The 16074-nt window shown below is 45.4% G+C and overlaps 1 protein-coding gene across 3 annotated transcripts in view; it reads left to right on the top strand.

Annotated features, from left to right (window-relative positions):
• The window catches only part of Sulf1 (sulfatase 1), a 72917-nt gene that overhangs the window by 26885 nt on the left and 29958 nt on the right, over positions 1-16074 (top strand). For all 3 annotated transcript variants that reach the window (XM_051158997.1, XM_051159006.1, XM_051159015.1), the window contains 5 exons: positions 5168-5318; positions 6298-6473; positions 8247-8375; positions 8653-8709; positions 9917-10046. In XM_051158997.1, the coding sequence (XP_051014954.1) occupies positions 5168-5318; positions 6298-6473; positions 8247-8375; positions 8653-8709; positions 9917-10046 (643 nt within the window). The remainder of the gene's footprint in view (positions 1-5167; positions 5319-6297; positions 6474-8246; positions 8376-8652; positions 8710-9916; positions 10047-16074) is intronic.

Raw genomic sequence — 16074 nt, 5'->3', positions numbered from 1 at the left:
CTTAATTGTATGGTTTTTTTTTTTTTTTATTAAAAAACATGAAGTCCCAGTTGTTTGTTTTAGTGAAAACCTAAATGGCTTTGTTCAGGTCATATGAGTAGTAGGGACAAAGTTGGAATCAGATGTCAATTTTCCTTGTCTGTTGTTCTTTCAGGCCAGGCCTCAGTCCATGTCACAGCCACAGTGAATGTCAGAGTGGATCTTGCATATTTGCTTAATTCCAATTGGCATTTCCTGGCATCATTAAACAATTCCCTTTTCTTATTGTATGCCTATAATCAAGATCATTTGCTTTTACTCTGCATGTGTTCAAACATTTAGTCAAATGACTAAAGACATTTGAAGTCAGGTGGAGCATATCTCCATAAAGTCAATTAAGTCAATTCAGGGTTTTATTTTTAAATTTATCTATTTAGTTTACCTCCTGATCATAGTGCCCTCCCTCCTCTCCTCCCAGTGCCACACTCCCACCCTCTTCTCCCTATCCTCCTCCCCTTCCCCCCCCACCACCACCACCACCCCACCCCAGCACATCAAGTCACATCCCGACTGAGCTCATCCTCATCCACTGAGGCCAGGCAAGGCAGCCCCGTTATAGGAAGTGATCAAAAGCAGGCAACAGAGTCCATGTCATAGGCAGCACCCACTCCACTTACTAGGGGACCCACATGAAGATCAAACTGCCCATCGGTCACATATTTAAATTCAGTTTTAATGAAATTGAAGATGGCACGGCTTGGAGAGTGGGTATAGAGTCTCTAGTGTAACGCTTTGCGAGTGTGTCTGGAGCCTGCAGAATTGGCTTGCTCTCAGCACTGGGACTAGCCTTGCCACTCACTGGCCAAAACCCCTATTGGTGTCTTTTTTGTTAGTGTTTGCAACTAAAAAACAAATGAAGAAAACAGATGTTCAACACATCAATGAAAGAAATCTATTTTCACTGGAATGACAGCAAAGACCATCAATATTCAAAAGGAACCACAAAGTTCACTATTCTCCAATATGGATTTAATATGTAACACATGCGTTTCTTGAAGCTATTTCTTGGCTACTAAGAATCATACTTTTTTTAAAAATCTACCCTCCAAAGAGAAAGGTGGCATTGTTGATTTATCAGAATCCTTTGTCCTGCTTTTGTCAATAAGTAACACCGGAAAGAGAAAACTGTCGTGCTGGCTGTTGAAGACTGGACTCTATGAGTGTGGCCAGGTGTGTCCCACCGCCGTGAGCAAAAGACACCTCCCCCCAAAAAAAAGCCAGAATAGAGGAAAGCAGCAAGCAGGGAGGCCTCACAAGGCAAGTACAAAGCTATTCAGCCCCCAGAATAGTCAGTGGAGAGCTACAGATGTGCTTCTGAGATACACAGATCTGTTTAAAACCTTCATTTCACAGGCATCAGTTTTTACCAGGCTGGGCATCTGAAATAGTGGTGATACCACTGAAATAGATTCTGGGGTCACTTTCTGCTTTGTTTTCTTATTGAAGGAACAGAAACGCCACAGATGATGGTCTGATCCTTTGTCCTCTCAGCCTTAGAGTGATATTCAGTGTTATGGGTGCTGTGTCCTGTGGGCCAGACTCTACTTGCTGCATCAGCTAGCATTCGGCAATGGGTGGGAGGCTCCCGGGTAGAGAGCAGAATTACCTGTAATTGGGTGAAAGGCTAAAGGTGGGGGGGGCTCCCTTTAGATAAGGAAAGCTGTGCTCACCTGTCCCTCTTGTAACAGCTGGGGTATAGGGACCTCTGTGCTTGGGAGCTTGGGTCACTGTGACAACACAGATGGAAGGAACAGTGGCCTTTGGACTGCTGGTCTGAGCATAGAGCAGGGAGCATTAGTGAGCTATCCTGTAAGCAGGAGTAGAATGTGACCCCAGAGTCTGTGTTCAAGAGTCACACACACACAAAAAAAAAAAAAAAATCTCAGCCCTCACAAGAACCTCTGCAAAGCCATTGTACAGATGAAGAAACTAAGGCATCACTGCCCCTCAAAAAAAAGAAAAAGAAGAAGAAGAAATGACCTGCCCAATATCATGTCTTAACACATCACAAAACTGGGACGAAGAATGAGATCTGACTCATAAGCATTTCAGACAGCTGAAGGCAATCTCCCAATGTAAGTCCCCCTGCTTCTGTCAGTGGAACCATCCCTCAAACAGCTTCAGGCCTTCTTTGAGGAGACTGAAGTCAGTCCTTAAGCAAGCGAGCCTTAATTATCCACTGGGGGACAGAAGGCTGCATCTTCAAGGAATTTGGCAGACCGCAGCAGGAGGCAACCACAGTCTTTGGCAAAAGATCACTTTTCAACAACGTTGTCAATCCCAGCAGCCCGGACCTTCCACCTGTATGTGTTTCCGAACAGCTGCTCTTCTTGGGGGCGGTGGGGGGGGGGGGTGGGGTGGGCCAAGGGGGAAGAGCAGTGGCAGTCTGTCTTCCTTTAAAAAGCAAATGTATGCCCCAGACCCCTGCTACCCGCTGGGATCCCACCTGCAATGTCATCCTCCAAGCTAGAGGTCATCTCCCACATTGAGAAAGTCAAAAAACTACCGAGGGAGGGTGGACAGCTTTGACAACAGGCCCTGAACTCTCCCTTTTAATATAAGCCAGATTTAACATATGTCACTCGGTAAATCCAGGAGTCCAATTTGAGGCTTGTAATTTGCTGCCAGCTTCCTAGCTCCTCAAAGTGAGGTGGGGCTGCGCCGCAGAGCACATCAAGGTACCTGGTGGAAGATGTAATTTGCCCACTGTGAGCCTGCATGTCGGTTCCCTATTGTAATTTTTATTTGCGTTGAGGTTTTGTGGTTTTAAAAAAGTCAACTAGATTTATTTTTAAATTAAGCCGACCTAACTTCAAAGGCAGTGAGGGGAGGATGCATATTATGTAGAAACCCTGTGTAATCTCTTACAGCTGTATTCCCTTTCCTGCCGCAATTGGTAAGTGGCTAGGAGACCTTTCATGACCAGCGTGCTGTCTTGCTCTGACCTCATACTCGCCCCCTCCACCCCCACCCCTGCACATGGGTGCAAAACCCCTGCTTGGGGACTTTTAAGGCCCTCTCTCCTTCTCAGCTTCTTAGTCTAATCCTGTTTGTAACACGGCATGCTGTACAGACAATGAGAAAGGCAGACTCCAGTCCTCCTCTGAGCCACAGTTCCCACTGTGCCTCCTCACCGCCCCCCAACCCCCAATTTCTAGAAAGGAGGAATCCTTCCAGGCCGAAAGTCTGGACCACTTGGCTGAAGAATCATTTATCTGGTAGGCAGCAGACATTGATGTTGAATGTTTCTTTGACATAATTTCAAAAAGGAAGAGAAAAAAAAGGGAAGGGCAGGTTTGGTTTGAAAGAAAAGGCAGATGGTACTCGATCCTGTAGTTTAATATTATAGGATTGTTCCAACCTACATATTTACATGGAAAGAATTTGCTTGTTGGATTGTGGAGGAAAGTCAAGGGCTTCTGTTCCAGGAAGTTCTAGAGGAAAACCCTGCACCCCATTCACAGGTGTGCAAAGCCAGTGTCCCTTTTGTGCTCTTGGGCTGTCCCTTTCATGGGAACTCGTGATCTACACCAAGCACCAACTAGACTTTTGGTAATGGTGTCTTCAGAGCTTAATTAGTGATCCTGAAGGTAACCAGGCAACAGGCTGATGCTTGCTGCCACTTAGGCTTATCTACCATATGAATGGGCTCCTCAACCCTCCTGGCATGAGGGAAGGTGAAGCACAGGTGCCCTTTCTGGGCCTCAGCATGTGTAAGAGCATCACCCATGTACAGCCATGCAAACGCAGTATAGGAAGGTCACGGCTTGACAGAATAGATATAGTACTCGCGAGGTCTCCTGAAATTACCTGCTCCGTAGGGATTGTTTCCAGGCTCCCCTTCAGACTTCCTTGTCCACAACCCTTCAACTGTAGAATTCTACCTCCCAAAAAAGGGGCAAGTAAACAGATTCCTCAGTCAATCCAGATGGTGGCCTACTCTGTGAGACTGGCTATTGTAGACCTGCGGTTTATATTAAAAGTACTCTCAGACAGAAAAATCATCCCTTTGTTCATGTTGCTAATGTAGGTGGGTTGTGGGATCCAGGCTTGATTCTACTTACGCTATGAGATTTTTTTTTAACCTGCCTTGGTTTCCCCATATATAAAATAAACCCATTAAGCAGAAGAGCTGAGACAATCAAATTAGTGACAGTGTATGTTCTACGTTGCATAATGCTTTACCACAAGCACTCACTCCCTCTGTGAGCTTTTAGTAGCGTGTGAAGATGTGAACGTGTGATCGTGTCTTGGTATAAGAACTTGCTAACATAGGCCTGCACTCTGGGGGCATGAGACGTAGCATCAAATGGAAACCAGGGAAGACTTTCATGGGACAGAGACCATTTTGAGTTCCCAGGGCTGTGTAGCTTCTTCCACTGATCTCTGCTACCCACCAAATGTGAACGAACCCATTCTACAGTGAAAGGACCCACTTTTCTATAGTTAGCAAAACCCTTGCCCTCTACCCCTGCTGATTTCTCTATGAAGCAAGTATTTTACTGGTAAATGTATAAAACGCTGACAGCAGTCTTAGAAAATACAATTAACTTAATGGTGGTAATATACAAGATGAACAGAGGACAAATCTTGTGAAAATGTGTACGTGATCAATAGGATTATTTTAAGAGATTCGAGAGAAGAAATGTGTTGAGATTGTAATCATCATCACCCCACATAATGTGGAGGTGAGTTTATTTAATAGGCTAATTAGCAATAAACATTTCGCGAGTTGACCTCAGCCCAAGAGCGCTCCTTCCTGCACTTCTGCTTTATCCATAAATCTGAAACGGCCGTCTGCACCTTCATGTGTTGCTTACACATTTTATTCATGGAACCCAAATGAGCTTAAATTAATTTCATGTTCAGTCTGAGTGTTGTCTGTGAACGTGCATGCCTACAGAGGGCGGGTACTGTTTGAGACGGTGAAGATGGCAGACAGCTTCACAGACGCAAAGAGTTCTCGAGACATTTGAGAGAAAAACACTTCAGCAGTCATGAAATTATCTTTCACAAGTGATGATTTCACAACCTTTCGCTTGAAATGTTTCCCAAAATGACCGTTTTTTTGTTTGAAAAAAAAAAAAAAAAAGTACGGATGATAAGATCGCCTTCTGCACGTTTTCAGAACTCCGAGCTATAATTATGCGCCGAACATGGACAAACACTGGATCATGCAGTACACAGGCCCCATGCTGCCCATCCACATGGAGTTCACCAATGTCCTGCAGCGCAAGCGCCTCCAGACTCTGATGTCGGTCGATGACTCTGTGGAGAGGGTAAGGCCATCGCCCACCTCAGCGACATGTTTTCATCTAACTTCCCCCCTTAGACCTCCTCTTCTCAAACCAGTGACTGTTTCCTAATACTGTGTTAAGAGACAGAAGCGGGCGTGTTCAGCGACATCCTCATTCCTGTCCCCTTGTCCTGTTTGTTCAAGTTTGATTCTTAAGGAGCCAGTGGCAAAGGACAGAAAATTCAATATGTCACACGTCAGGGTCTGTACCCTCAAATGCCTTCAGAAATTAAACAATGTCAGTGACTAAAGAGGGCTTAATATAATGCAATAGAGACTGGTGGTGATTGTGGTGAAAATAAAATGAAGGGCCCTATCTAAGGCAAACATCAACAACTGAACTCCAGTTAATCTCTGCAATATGAAAATGGAAATCAAGTATGCTCATATTTTCTGGTTTTTTAAAAGAAGACTGGGTCTGCCCAGATGGAGTCTTCTTTGCCCTTACAATTAAATAAAAAAGCAATGGAGTTAAAATTTGCTTTAATCATAGACTTTTCAAAGTGGACTCCACAGAGTTTATTGGGACAGGTGGTTTCCTGACTTGTTTTATTTTGTTCTTTGCTTGTTTACCAAACAAGAAACAAGTCCTGTAAGCAGAATGTGCTAGACAAAGAAAAAAAAGTTACATTTTTTGACTGTAGTGCTGGATCACAAGCATTTTTAAAATGTGGATAATGTTCCTGTTTGCCAGCCTTACTAAAGCAGTTCTCAGCTTTTGAAAAATGATGAGAGTCGGGCATGGTGATGCACGGTCTCTGAGATCAGCACTTGGGAAGCAGAGGCAGGTGGAGCTCTGTGAGTTCAAGGCCAGCCTGGTCTACATAGGAAGTTCTAGGTCAGCCAGGGCCTTATCTTTAAATAAGGAAAAAGAGAAAGATTGGGGGGGGGGGTTGTGACAATACTGTGGCACATCACCTCACACGTGCCACGGCTCTGACTTGCTGTGTGCTCTGTTATAGCTGTACAACATGCTTGTGGAGACGGGAGAGCTGGACAACACGTACATCATCTACACTGCCGACCATGGGTACCACATTGGACAGTTTGGACTGGTCAAGGGCAAATCCATGCCATATGACTTTGACATCCGAGTGCCTTTCTTTATCCGTGGTCCAAGCATAGAACCGGGGTCGATGTACGTATTTCTCTGCAGTATGGAGCCATCACAGCTCCTGTACCTAACCTCGGTGTCTGGTTTCCTTCCATCCAGAACTAACGACTAGGACCCATGAGTTGTGACTTACCTTCCCTGCCACCTAGTAACTGAGCTAGACTGTGTAAGAGAAGACCTGATGACAGTAACAGTGACCGGGGTCTTCAAGTGTCCTTTTGTCCTGGGTGCATGGACAGAGTGTGCCCTTGGAAAATGCCACCCTGAATCAGAAGACCAATGTTTGCTTCTTATGAAGCCCAGTGCCACCTTCTTAGCTACTAGTTCTATTTAAAAATAGTGGTGCAAGGGTGTCAGATCCCTTGGAACTAGAGTTATAGACAGTTGTGAGCTGCCTTGTGGGGGCCAGGCACTGACCCCAGGTCCTTTGGAAGAGTAGACAGTGCTCCTAGCAACTGAGCCATCTCTCCAGCCCCCCAGCCTTTAATCCTTGAAAAGAAATTAAGGGTTAAAATGCCTGGTTTTTCTCCGAGACTTAAACAAGCTGTTTCTGTCACTTTCTCTGGCAACAACTTCATCATAGACACAGGTGTCCGTGCCCTCTGCCTACTGTATCGACTTCCTTTGTAGGAAACTGAGATCATGTGTATAGCAAACCATGGAGATGACAAAAGACAAAATTGGGAGTAGAATTCCAAACAGCATCTACCATGGACCTAAGCAAAACCAAGAAGCCAGACAGGCAGAAATGAGGGTGTGTCTGAGAACCCTTGGTGCTGAAAGTGGCACCGTTGGAGCCCAGAGCCCAGGATTCTAAATTGCATGAATAGGGTCTTACCTGCTGCTGTGCCTTGCTTATTCTGGGATGAGGTGATGAGAGGAGTAAGGTTCTTTGAAGAAGGTTTTATGTCCATTAAGATCACTAGAGGGAAAGGGGCTAATGGAATATAGATTACATGAAGCAAACAGAGACTATCTGAGGGTCCATAAGAGAGGAAAGAAGGGGTTAGGATAGGGAAATCAGAAATATAAGATGAAAATGACATCATGAGACTCATTTCTCTGTGTGCTAACTTAAATTTAATTTTAAAAATCCATTAGAAACTGAGAATAGTCATATCTGCAGTTAGCTTGATACAGTGACAGTCTTAGTTGTAAACAAACTAAAAACTGTAAAGCTGTGTGGTTTCTTGCAATATTAATGTTATAGCTTTAATGCCAGAGGAGTTCTGGAGTAACACACACACAGACACACACATATAGACACACACACAGACACACACAGACACACAGACATACACGCACACACACAGACACACATGCATGCACGCACGCACGCACACACCATGAGGCTGGAGAGATAGCTCCATGATGAAGGATGAAGAGCAATTCCTGCTCTTGTAGAGAAGGCCACTACTTCAGGTTCCAGTGCCCACAGCAGATAGCTCATAACTGCCTGTAACTCCAGCTCAAGGGAATCAACACCTCTGGCCTATGTAGGCATCACACACACACACACACACACACACACACACACACACACACACACACACAATGATGGAAATATTCAAAGCACCATGTACCAGTACACATCTTGCCTGGCTGCATGTTTAAAACACAATGGTTAGAGGCATCTCTCCAGTGCCAACCCCCTTGAAGGCCAGCAATGGAACGGCTGTCTGTGGCAATGACACTCCCTTCGCTTCTCCCTAGAACAGATGAGAGGGGGTGATAACAGCTCCACAGCTGTCTGCTGCCTGCTTTAGGTCTAGCCTGGAACCATCTGTCTCTTTTCAGAGTTCCACAGATTGTTCTGAACATCGATCTAGCCCCTACCATCCTGGATATTGCCGGGCTTGATTCTCCTCCTGATGTGGACGGCAAGTCTGTCCTCAAACTTCTAGACCCAGAAAAGCCAGGAAACAGGTGCGTCAACATGTCTTCACTCAGCCAGCCAGCCCCTAAACTCCCGTTGGTACCCGAGCCAGCCAGTACTGAAAACCACAGAGGTAAAATTAGTTTTCCCCTGTGAAGACTCCTGCAAGCTAAGCTTTTCTCTCGGCTGTTTGTGAACTGCACGCTGATGGCGATGCAACCATGGTCAGTGGGAAGTGGGAGGTGTTTCTTTAAATAAACTGTTAGCTTGGATCCATTTGGGAAAACACTCTGATGCTTAGAGTAAATATTATTATTTTGCTTTCAGGTTTCGAACAAACAAGAAGGCCAAAATTTGGCGTGATACATTCCTAGTGGAAAGAGGGTAATTATTGGTTCCTGGGGTGCTTCTGGGAACCAGTCCTAGTGGGCAGCGATTCCTGCTGAGTATTTTTTTTTTTTTTACCCTTCTTATTTTATTTTACTAAGCATGCAGATTTCACAATCCCAGTTGCAAGTTTGGTTTTACTATTTTACCTTGCTTTATTTAAAGTGTGTGTATGTGTGTGCACACGGCACATATATGAAGGTCAAAGGACAAATTTCAGGAGTCAGCCCTCTCCTTCTGTCATTGGTTCTGGGGATCAAACTAGGCCTTCAGTCAAGGTCAGGAATCACTTTGGCCTGCGGAGACATCTCCCTCACCCCATAGTTTTAACTGTTGTCTATTCATGACCAGTCAACAGTCATTATTACTACAGTAGAACTATAAAGATGGGACTATCGTAGATGGGGCTAGAGCCTCTCCATGAGTGTAGATTCACCATGTCACCTTTCAGCCTGGGCTCTTAGCAAGTCAGCTGACTTCCTTAGCTAGCCTCCTACCCAGTCCCCAAGTCCTGTAAGCAGTCCCTAGCCTTGCCTGTACCCTGCTTGCTTTCTTTTTCCTTATGTTCTCTGCATTCTATTAACTTATATACATTAATAGCGTTGTGATTATGTCCATAGTCACTTCTGGGATACCTGTTTTGTGATGTTCATTCCTTTGTTTTTCTCTCCGTGTAAACCAAAAGAGAGAAAGGCAGGAATATAATTGTTTATTTACAAGGAGAGCCTTGAGGGTGTTATTGTTGTTGTTGTTGTTTTCTGTTTTTGCTTGTTTTTGGTTTTACAAGATAGGGTTTCTCTGTGTAGCCCTGTCTGTCCTAGAACTCTGCTCTGTAGTCCAGGCTGGCCTTGAACTCACAGAGATCCACCCGCCTCTGCGTCCCAAGTGCTGGGATTAAAGGCACCTACCACCACTACCCATCAAAACTTGAGAATTTTAAACATAACCTAGTGAGCACTTTGTAAATAATGCTTTCCAGGGAGGGTGGGAATGGTCCTCTGCTGACGTGTGCATCTTTACAGCATCCAGTTTGTAGTCCTCACAGAGGACTCAGCCTGTGTCGGTCTCTACGGACAAGAGCAGGCAGGGGTATCATTCCATCTGAAGGAGTGAAGAGTGGCTTTGGTGGGGAAGAAGGGTGCGTGGGAACTGGGGAGCTAATCTGGTGGGTCTCCAGTAAGAAGCTTTCCCCTTTCTGTCACAGGAAATTTTTACGAAAGAAGGAGGAATCCAGCAAGAATATCCAACAGTCAAACCACTTGCCCAAGTATGAGAGGGTCAAGGAACTGTGCCAGCAGGCCAGATACCAGACAGCCTGTGAGCAGCCCGGGCAGGTGAGTGCCAAGCTGTCCTCTGCTGCCCCTCCCCTTCCCCTCCCTCCTCCACACCACCCTCTGTGGTAAACAACAATCAGGTATATTCCTGTATCCCTAAAGTTTCCACATAGTCATGAGGACAAACTCAGTGACAGCTCTACACCTCCAGAATGCTCTGTCTAAGCCTGGCCTTCCAGTCACTCCCCATGGTGTTTTGGGGGGACTTCTATGCCAAAGGACACTGGCTTCATCAGAGTAGGCCACTGAGCTGCGTTTAAAGATCCCTTACTCAAGAGGTAGGTGGCTGCTGATCCTCTCAAGTGGTGGCCCACTCCAGGTGACATCCTAACCAGTAGTGAGAGGCCATTTAACGAGGCTGCATGGTGAGAAAGAAACAGTCTGTGTGTTCACTCACAAGCGTTTTGGTATCAGCTGAAATTGTGAACGCTAGGCTTGGCATCAACTGTGATCAGTGAGAGTGGAAAATACTAAACAATGAATTAACACCACATAAAAGAAATTTGGGCTGAGTGTGGTGGCACACACCTTTAATCTCATCACTCCATAGAAACAGAAGCAAGTGGATCTCTGTAAGTTCCAGACCAACCTGGTCTACATAATGTGTTCCGGGCCAGCCAGGGCTACATGGTGAGACCTTATCTCAAAAAAAATAAAAATAAAAAAAGAAAGAAAGAAAGAGAAAGAAAGACCACAGAGAAAGAAAGACCACAGAGAAAGAAAGAAAAAGAAAAGGGAAGAGAGGGAGGGAGGGAGGGAGAAAGGGAAGGAGGGAGGGAAGGAAAATGTGAACACCAACAATTTTAAAGATTCTGTTTGGAATCTGTGCTAGCTAAAAAGAAATCTATACAGACTAATTTAGGAAAATTCCATGTTCCAGTGACAAGTAAAGAACAAAATCAGCAGGGTGGGGGTGGAGAGGAAGGGGAAGGACAGAGGAGGAAGGAAGGAAGGACCAACCCTGTTAACAGACTTCTGTCTCATTCAGTTCAGTGTGGGAAATCTGGGTATGCCTGTAGACTGTAACCTATGCATGCTTCTAGTTTGCAGCCACGGCAATCCCCATCTTACAAACGGTCTCTAGTTTCTTGAAAGTCTAGTATCTGAGCAGAATTGTCTAATTACAAAACACAGACCAAGGGGCTGGAGAGAAGGCTCAGCAGTTAAAAGAGTACCTACTGCTCCTTCAAAGGACTGGAATCCAGTTCCCAGCACCCATGTCGGCCAGCTCCCAGAGGATCTGATGTTTCTGGCCTCCTAAAGCACCTGCAGTTGGGTGCACCACACCCACACTCAGGTTCAGACTTATGCACGAATTAAACATAACAAAAACAAAACTAATAAATAAATAAATAAATAAACAAAGGGCACTTGCTGCCTTTCAAGATGATAAGTTACCTTAGCTAGAGAAAGACTTTTAATCCTGTGGGGAATTTTTTTTTTTTTCAATTTCGAATTTCTCTGTCCCTTAGATATCCACATGGTTAGCCAATGATATTAAGCTTGAGAGACGGGCCAGCTAGGAATCACCTAACAGCCTCCTCCATGTGCTCGTCTAAGAGGTCCCGTATACTAACCACAAAAGTTGTAGTCACCACTTGATCCCAGCTCTTTTGCCTCTTCCCTCCTAGGGTGCAGAGGAAGCGGGGCTCGAGGAATAACATCTGTCAGGTGTTATTCTAGTCAGCCCTAGTTTTCAAGTGTTTCACAGAAAAGCTTAGACCTGTTCATCGCACTTTAATTCAAAAGTCTTTAAATATCTCTAGTGGACACTCAAGTATCATTATGAAGAAGGGCTCCAGATCCTTCTGTAGCTTCCTGACAGCTCGTAGGAGCAGCCTCGACAGGCTAATGCACGCTGTTCTGGGGTTGGAAACGCTCGCCACCATTTAACATAACTTCTGCAGATCGCTAATCTTGTTAGGATCTGAGCCCCCTAGGTACTGCACAGATACTGATTTGGGAATAAGGCATGGCGCATACCCCCCTTTCGATTTACCATTTCTGCAAATGTCTTCATACGGCTTCTGCTAGAGCTACAGTCTATGCCCTGGAGGGCAAATGAAGCACAAAACACAATCGTGTTACTTTGGCATAAGCCTCACACTTGCGCGCTGTGTGGTAACTATACTAAAAACCTAATTTTGTTTTTTTTTTTTCAAAGTTTTCTAAACTTGATTTGCTCCCGTGAAATGCTTTTATGGCCCTCTCCCCAGAACCTTCCTCTTGCTTGCTTTCTATGCGGAACAGTCTGGTCTTAGATGTCCTCATATGGATATTTGAGAAGGTCGGAGCTTGCCTCCTTAGAAACACCTGAATTAATGGGACAAGGAATTAGGCAATGCCCCAATGGTGAACTTTTTCCTGTAAAAATTCTTTCAATAGGAAGAAGTGGGCTCTAGGAGAAGTGTGGGGTGTCTGGCTGCCTTCGGCTTTGGTGTCTCAGTGGCACTAATAAGTAGTTACTGTGATCTCATGGCTTCTCGAGTGACCTCGCTGAACCAGCAAGGTCAGGCTCACCTGGGACCTCATCAACACGTAAACTCACCACCTTTGACCTGCTGATAGGTACCATGGGATAGAGCCCAGCACACTGTGTCCACAAGCATTCCGGTGCCTACTGGTGGTGCTCAAGCCATCTTTTAAGAATCTGAGAGTGTCAAGAAAATTTTAGAGGCTTAGCTCAGCTCTGGTGTCAGCTTCAGAGTCCTCAGCCCCCTCCCCATTTGCCGTTCCACCGAGTTACATTGAAGATTACCTTTTTGGAGAGCTTCAAAGGAAAGAGCTCAGGACAGTAAGGTTGTGTATGTGTGAGCAGAGTGCCAGCTCAGGTGCCAGCTCACGATAGAGCTGACTTGTTTGGCTCCATTCTTCTATGTCTAGTACTGGGTATTGAGCCTAGGGCTTCACACACAGCCGGCACTTGGGTCACCATGTTGCTCACTCTTCAGCCCTGGCATCCACACCCGGCCTGTGCCCTGTCTTGCCAAGGTTAACAGCCTTCATCCTCATGTCTGACCTTTCGTGGGGTGCTCAAGAAAACTCCACACTGTCAGCTCCATTCTCTTCATTCAGTCCCGAGAGAGAGTGTCTGTCCCCACTGCCATGCCCTGATCTTTACCTGGTCACCTACGTAGTTATAGTGAACGCATGGAGCATCATACTTAAAGGAAAAAGGACTGGAAAGTAAAAGCTTTGGGTTGGCTACCATTTCCTAGCTGTGTGTCCTGAACAATTTAAATCCTCCCAGCCCTCAGCTTGTCTGTCTCTAGGGTGGAGAAAGCCAACCTGAGTCCTGTGAGGAGCAAGTGCTCTCACTCTCACAGAAACCGAGGATTGGCTTGGAGTAATTTCCCCATGCTGTCACTGTTGTTCCAGGCACCCTCACCTGTTGTTTGCGTTTCTATGAAGCCAACAGGGGATAAAGCCGGCTGCAGTCCCAGACGCTTGGCATGACTCCTTGACTATGTACACAGAGCCACCAGCAGGGAGTAATTATCACAACATGGGCATATGTGTTTGCATTGCTTCCATGTTTCAGCATTAATCCTAGACAAAGTGTGAATTCCCACCACCCTCTCAGCTGGGAATCCTACCCCAAGCATGTGTGTGTGTGTGTGTGTGTGTGTGTGCGCGCGCACACACACACACACACACACACACACACACACGCCACTACCACATAAGCACACGCACATTCTCACGTAAAATCTGAAGGCGATGCTAAATTCTTGCTGTGCATCGCTCTCACCTGGGAGAGTTTGTTTCTGTTTGTTCTATGGATAAGGTCCCTACCTATAGCCCAGGCTAACCTTGAACTCTGAGTTCTCCTGCATCAGCATCCCAAGGCTTCCCACTACAAGCATCACCACCATAGCCCCAGCTCTTGTGCTCTTCATCTCCTTTGACCAGTTTCGCTAACCTTGGGATTGTGCTGCTGCTGCTGCTGCTGATGTGCCCTTGGGCTGTCCTCTGTCCTCCGCTGTCTCAAGGCCTTTGTTGTGTGCACGCAGCAGGGCCAGCCACAGGGTGACTGTAAGGGTTATGTGGATTGATGTGTAGTCAGGCACGTTGATGATGCCCTGCCCGTGACAAGCACTGAAGAGATGCTGTCAGCTGTTGGCCTGTCCAGGGTTCTGTTTATGCTGAAGTGCTCGGACCATACTTTGCCCATATTCAGCACTGCCCAACACACAGGATTACCTACATTGAGACTTCTCCTTTCCGTTTCTCCTTTCTTTCTATGCCTTCCCTTCCTCCACCCATTACACGTCAACTCAAGAAAACAAGAGCTGAAACCCCTTGGCACGTAAATCTAGTCCACACTTCTGAGAAAGTTTTACATTGGCTTGAGCTAAGCCATGGTTCAGACAGAGATATTTCTATGGTCCTTCTAGTCCCACCACTGGCTTTGACAATTTCAGGGCATAGCCACCAACAGGCAGCTGGTTTTATGATGCTGATACTGGCATTAAAGCTAAACAAGCTATCACAAAACTACGACTCAGCAATTACATTTCAGGGGACATGATGGGACCCGCCTCGTGACATGTAAGATGACACACTTTGGAGAGTTAGCATGTGTATATAAAACCAAGCTTTTATCTACTCCCTGAACAACAGGAGACATTTGAGAAAAAAAAAAAACTGAAGCCCATTCTTTTCAATTGTTTGCTTCTTAATCAGACAAGAAATGAAAGCATCCATATGCAGCCTGAAGAACGCATGTGGTCCACACGTAAGAAACGTTGATGATCACCATGGAGTGGTCACTTCACCCTGGAATGGGAACATCATGAGATGTTAGTGCTGGACGTTCCATGCCTAATTTCTGTACAGATAGACTGAGGCTCAGAAAGCAAAGGCAACTGACTAGAACAGACCTGGAAGTCCAAGCTCAAACCCAGATGTGTGTGAATCAAAGCCAGAGATACCTCTGGCCGGACAGCCCACCCCCTACGTAGGGCCAGCCTTTGGGGACCTGAGATAGGAATTCAAGACTCTTGGGGGTACATAGTAAAGCTTTCTCTTTCAAATATATATATACGGTTCAGTGAGCATAAACACCTACTATTCTTTCTAACACCCAGAATTCAGTCCCGGAAACCCATATAGTGGAAAGGGAACACTAACTCCCAAAAATTGTCCTCTGACCGCCACCCAAATTCTATGACATGCGTGTGTGTATGTGTGTGCGTGCACACATACACACACACACACACATGCACACACGCACACATGCACACATGCACTAAATAAATTAGAAATGAAAAGAATAGTCAGAGCTTTGCCACCAAATAACTATTGTTATATTCCACAATTTCTAGCCAGAAAATAAGTTGTCCAGTGATGAGATAAGCTCTTTTTAAAATCAAATCTGATAGCCCTGGCCTGGGTTCATGTAGCACACCTTCTCCTTAAAGTTCAAACCACTCAATAATTTTTTTGCACTCAATAATTTTTATAACACATCTTTAGTACTAAGAGAATCAGGTATTATTTTACCAGATGTAGCATCTGGAAGAAAACGAAGGTTCTGTCATTTGCTCAGAGCCATAAAGGTAAGAGCAAAGGACAATTTAAATTGAGGTTTTTCAGACACTCAGCCCAGTATTTACCTCTATTAAAAATTGCTAGCACTCATCAAGTTCACATCCCGTCCAACTGTGTCAGGAATGACACATCAGTGTCAGGAGATGGAACGGGAGCTCAAGCTGAGCACAGCATCCTTCCAGGGTGTGCTCTCTCTGGATTGTCTGTTTCGACTCCCTCTCCTGACCCAGCCTGGCTCCCTCACACAGCTGTCTTGATCAGCGGGACAGAGAAAGGTGAAGAGGTAGATTCTGTGTACCTCCCAGCTTCCGTAACTTACAATTTTCCATCCAGCTACCCCTGAATGTTAAAAAACAAAAAACAGAAAACAAACAACAACAACAAAAAACCACTTCCAATGCCTAGGACAGACTATAGGTGAGAGAGCAGCGCAGTCATAAGGATTGCACAAATAAGTTAGTGTAAGTTCACAGAA

The sequence above is a fragment of the Acomys russatus genome, chromosome 2, assembly GCF_903995435.1.
Source record: "Acomys russatus chromosome 2, mAcoRus1.1, whole genome shotgun sequence".
NCBI lineage: Eukaryota > Metazoa > Chordata > Mammalia > Rodentia > Muridae > Acomys > Acomys russatus.
The sequence above is the reverse complement of the archived record's forward strand: the minus strand, read 5'-3'. Positions and strand labels throughout refer to the sequence as shown.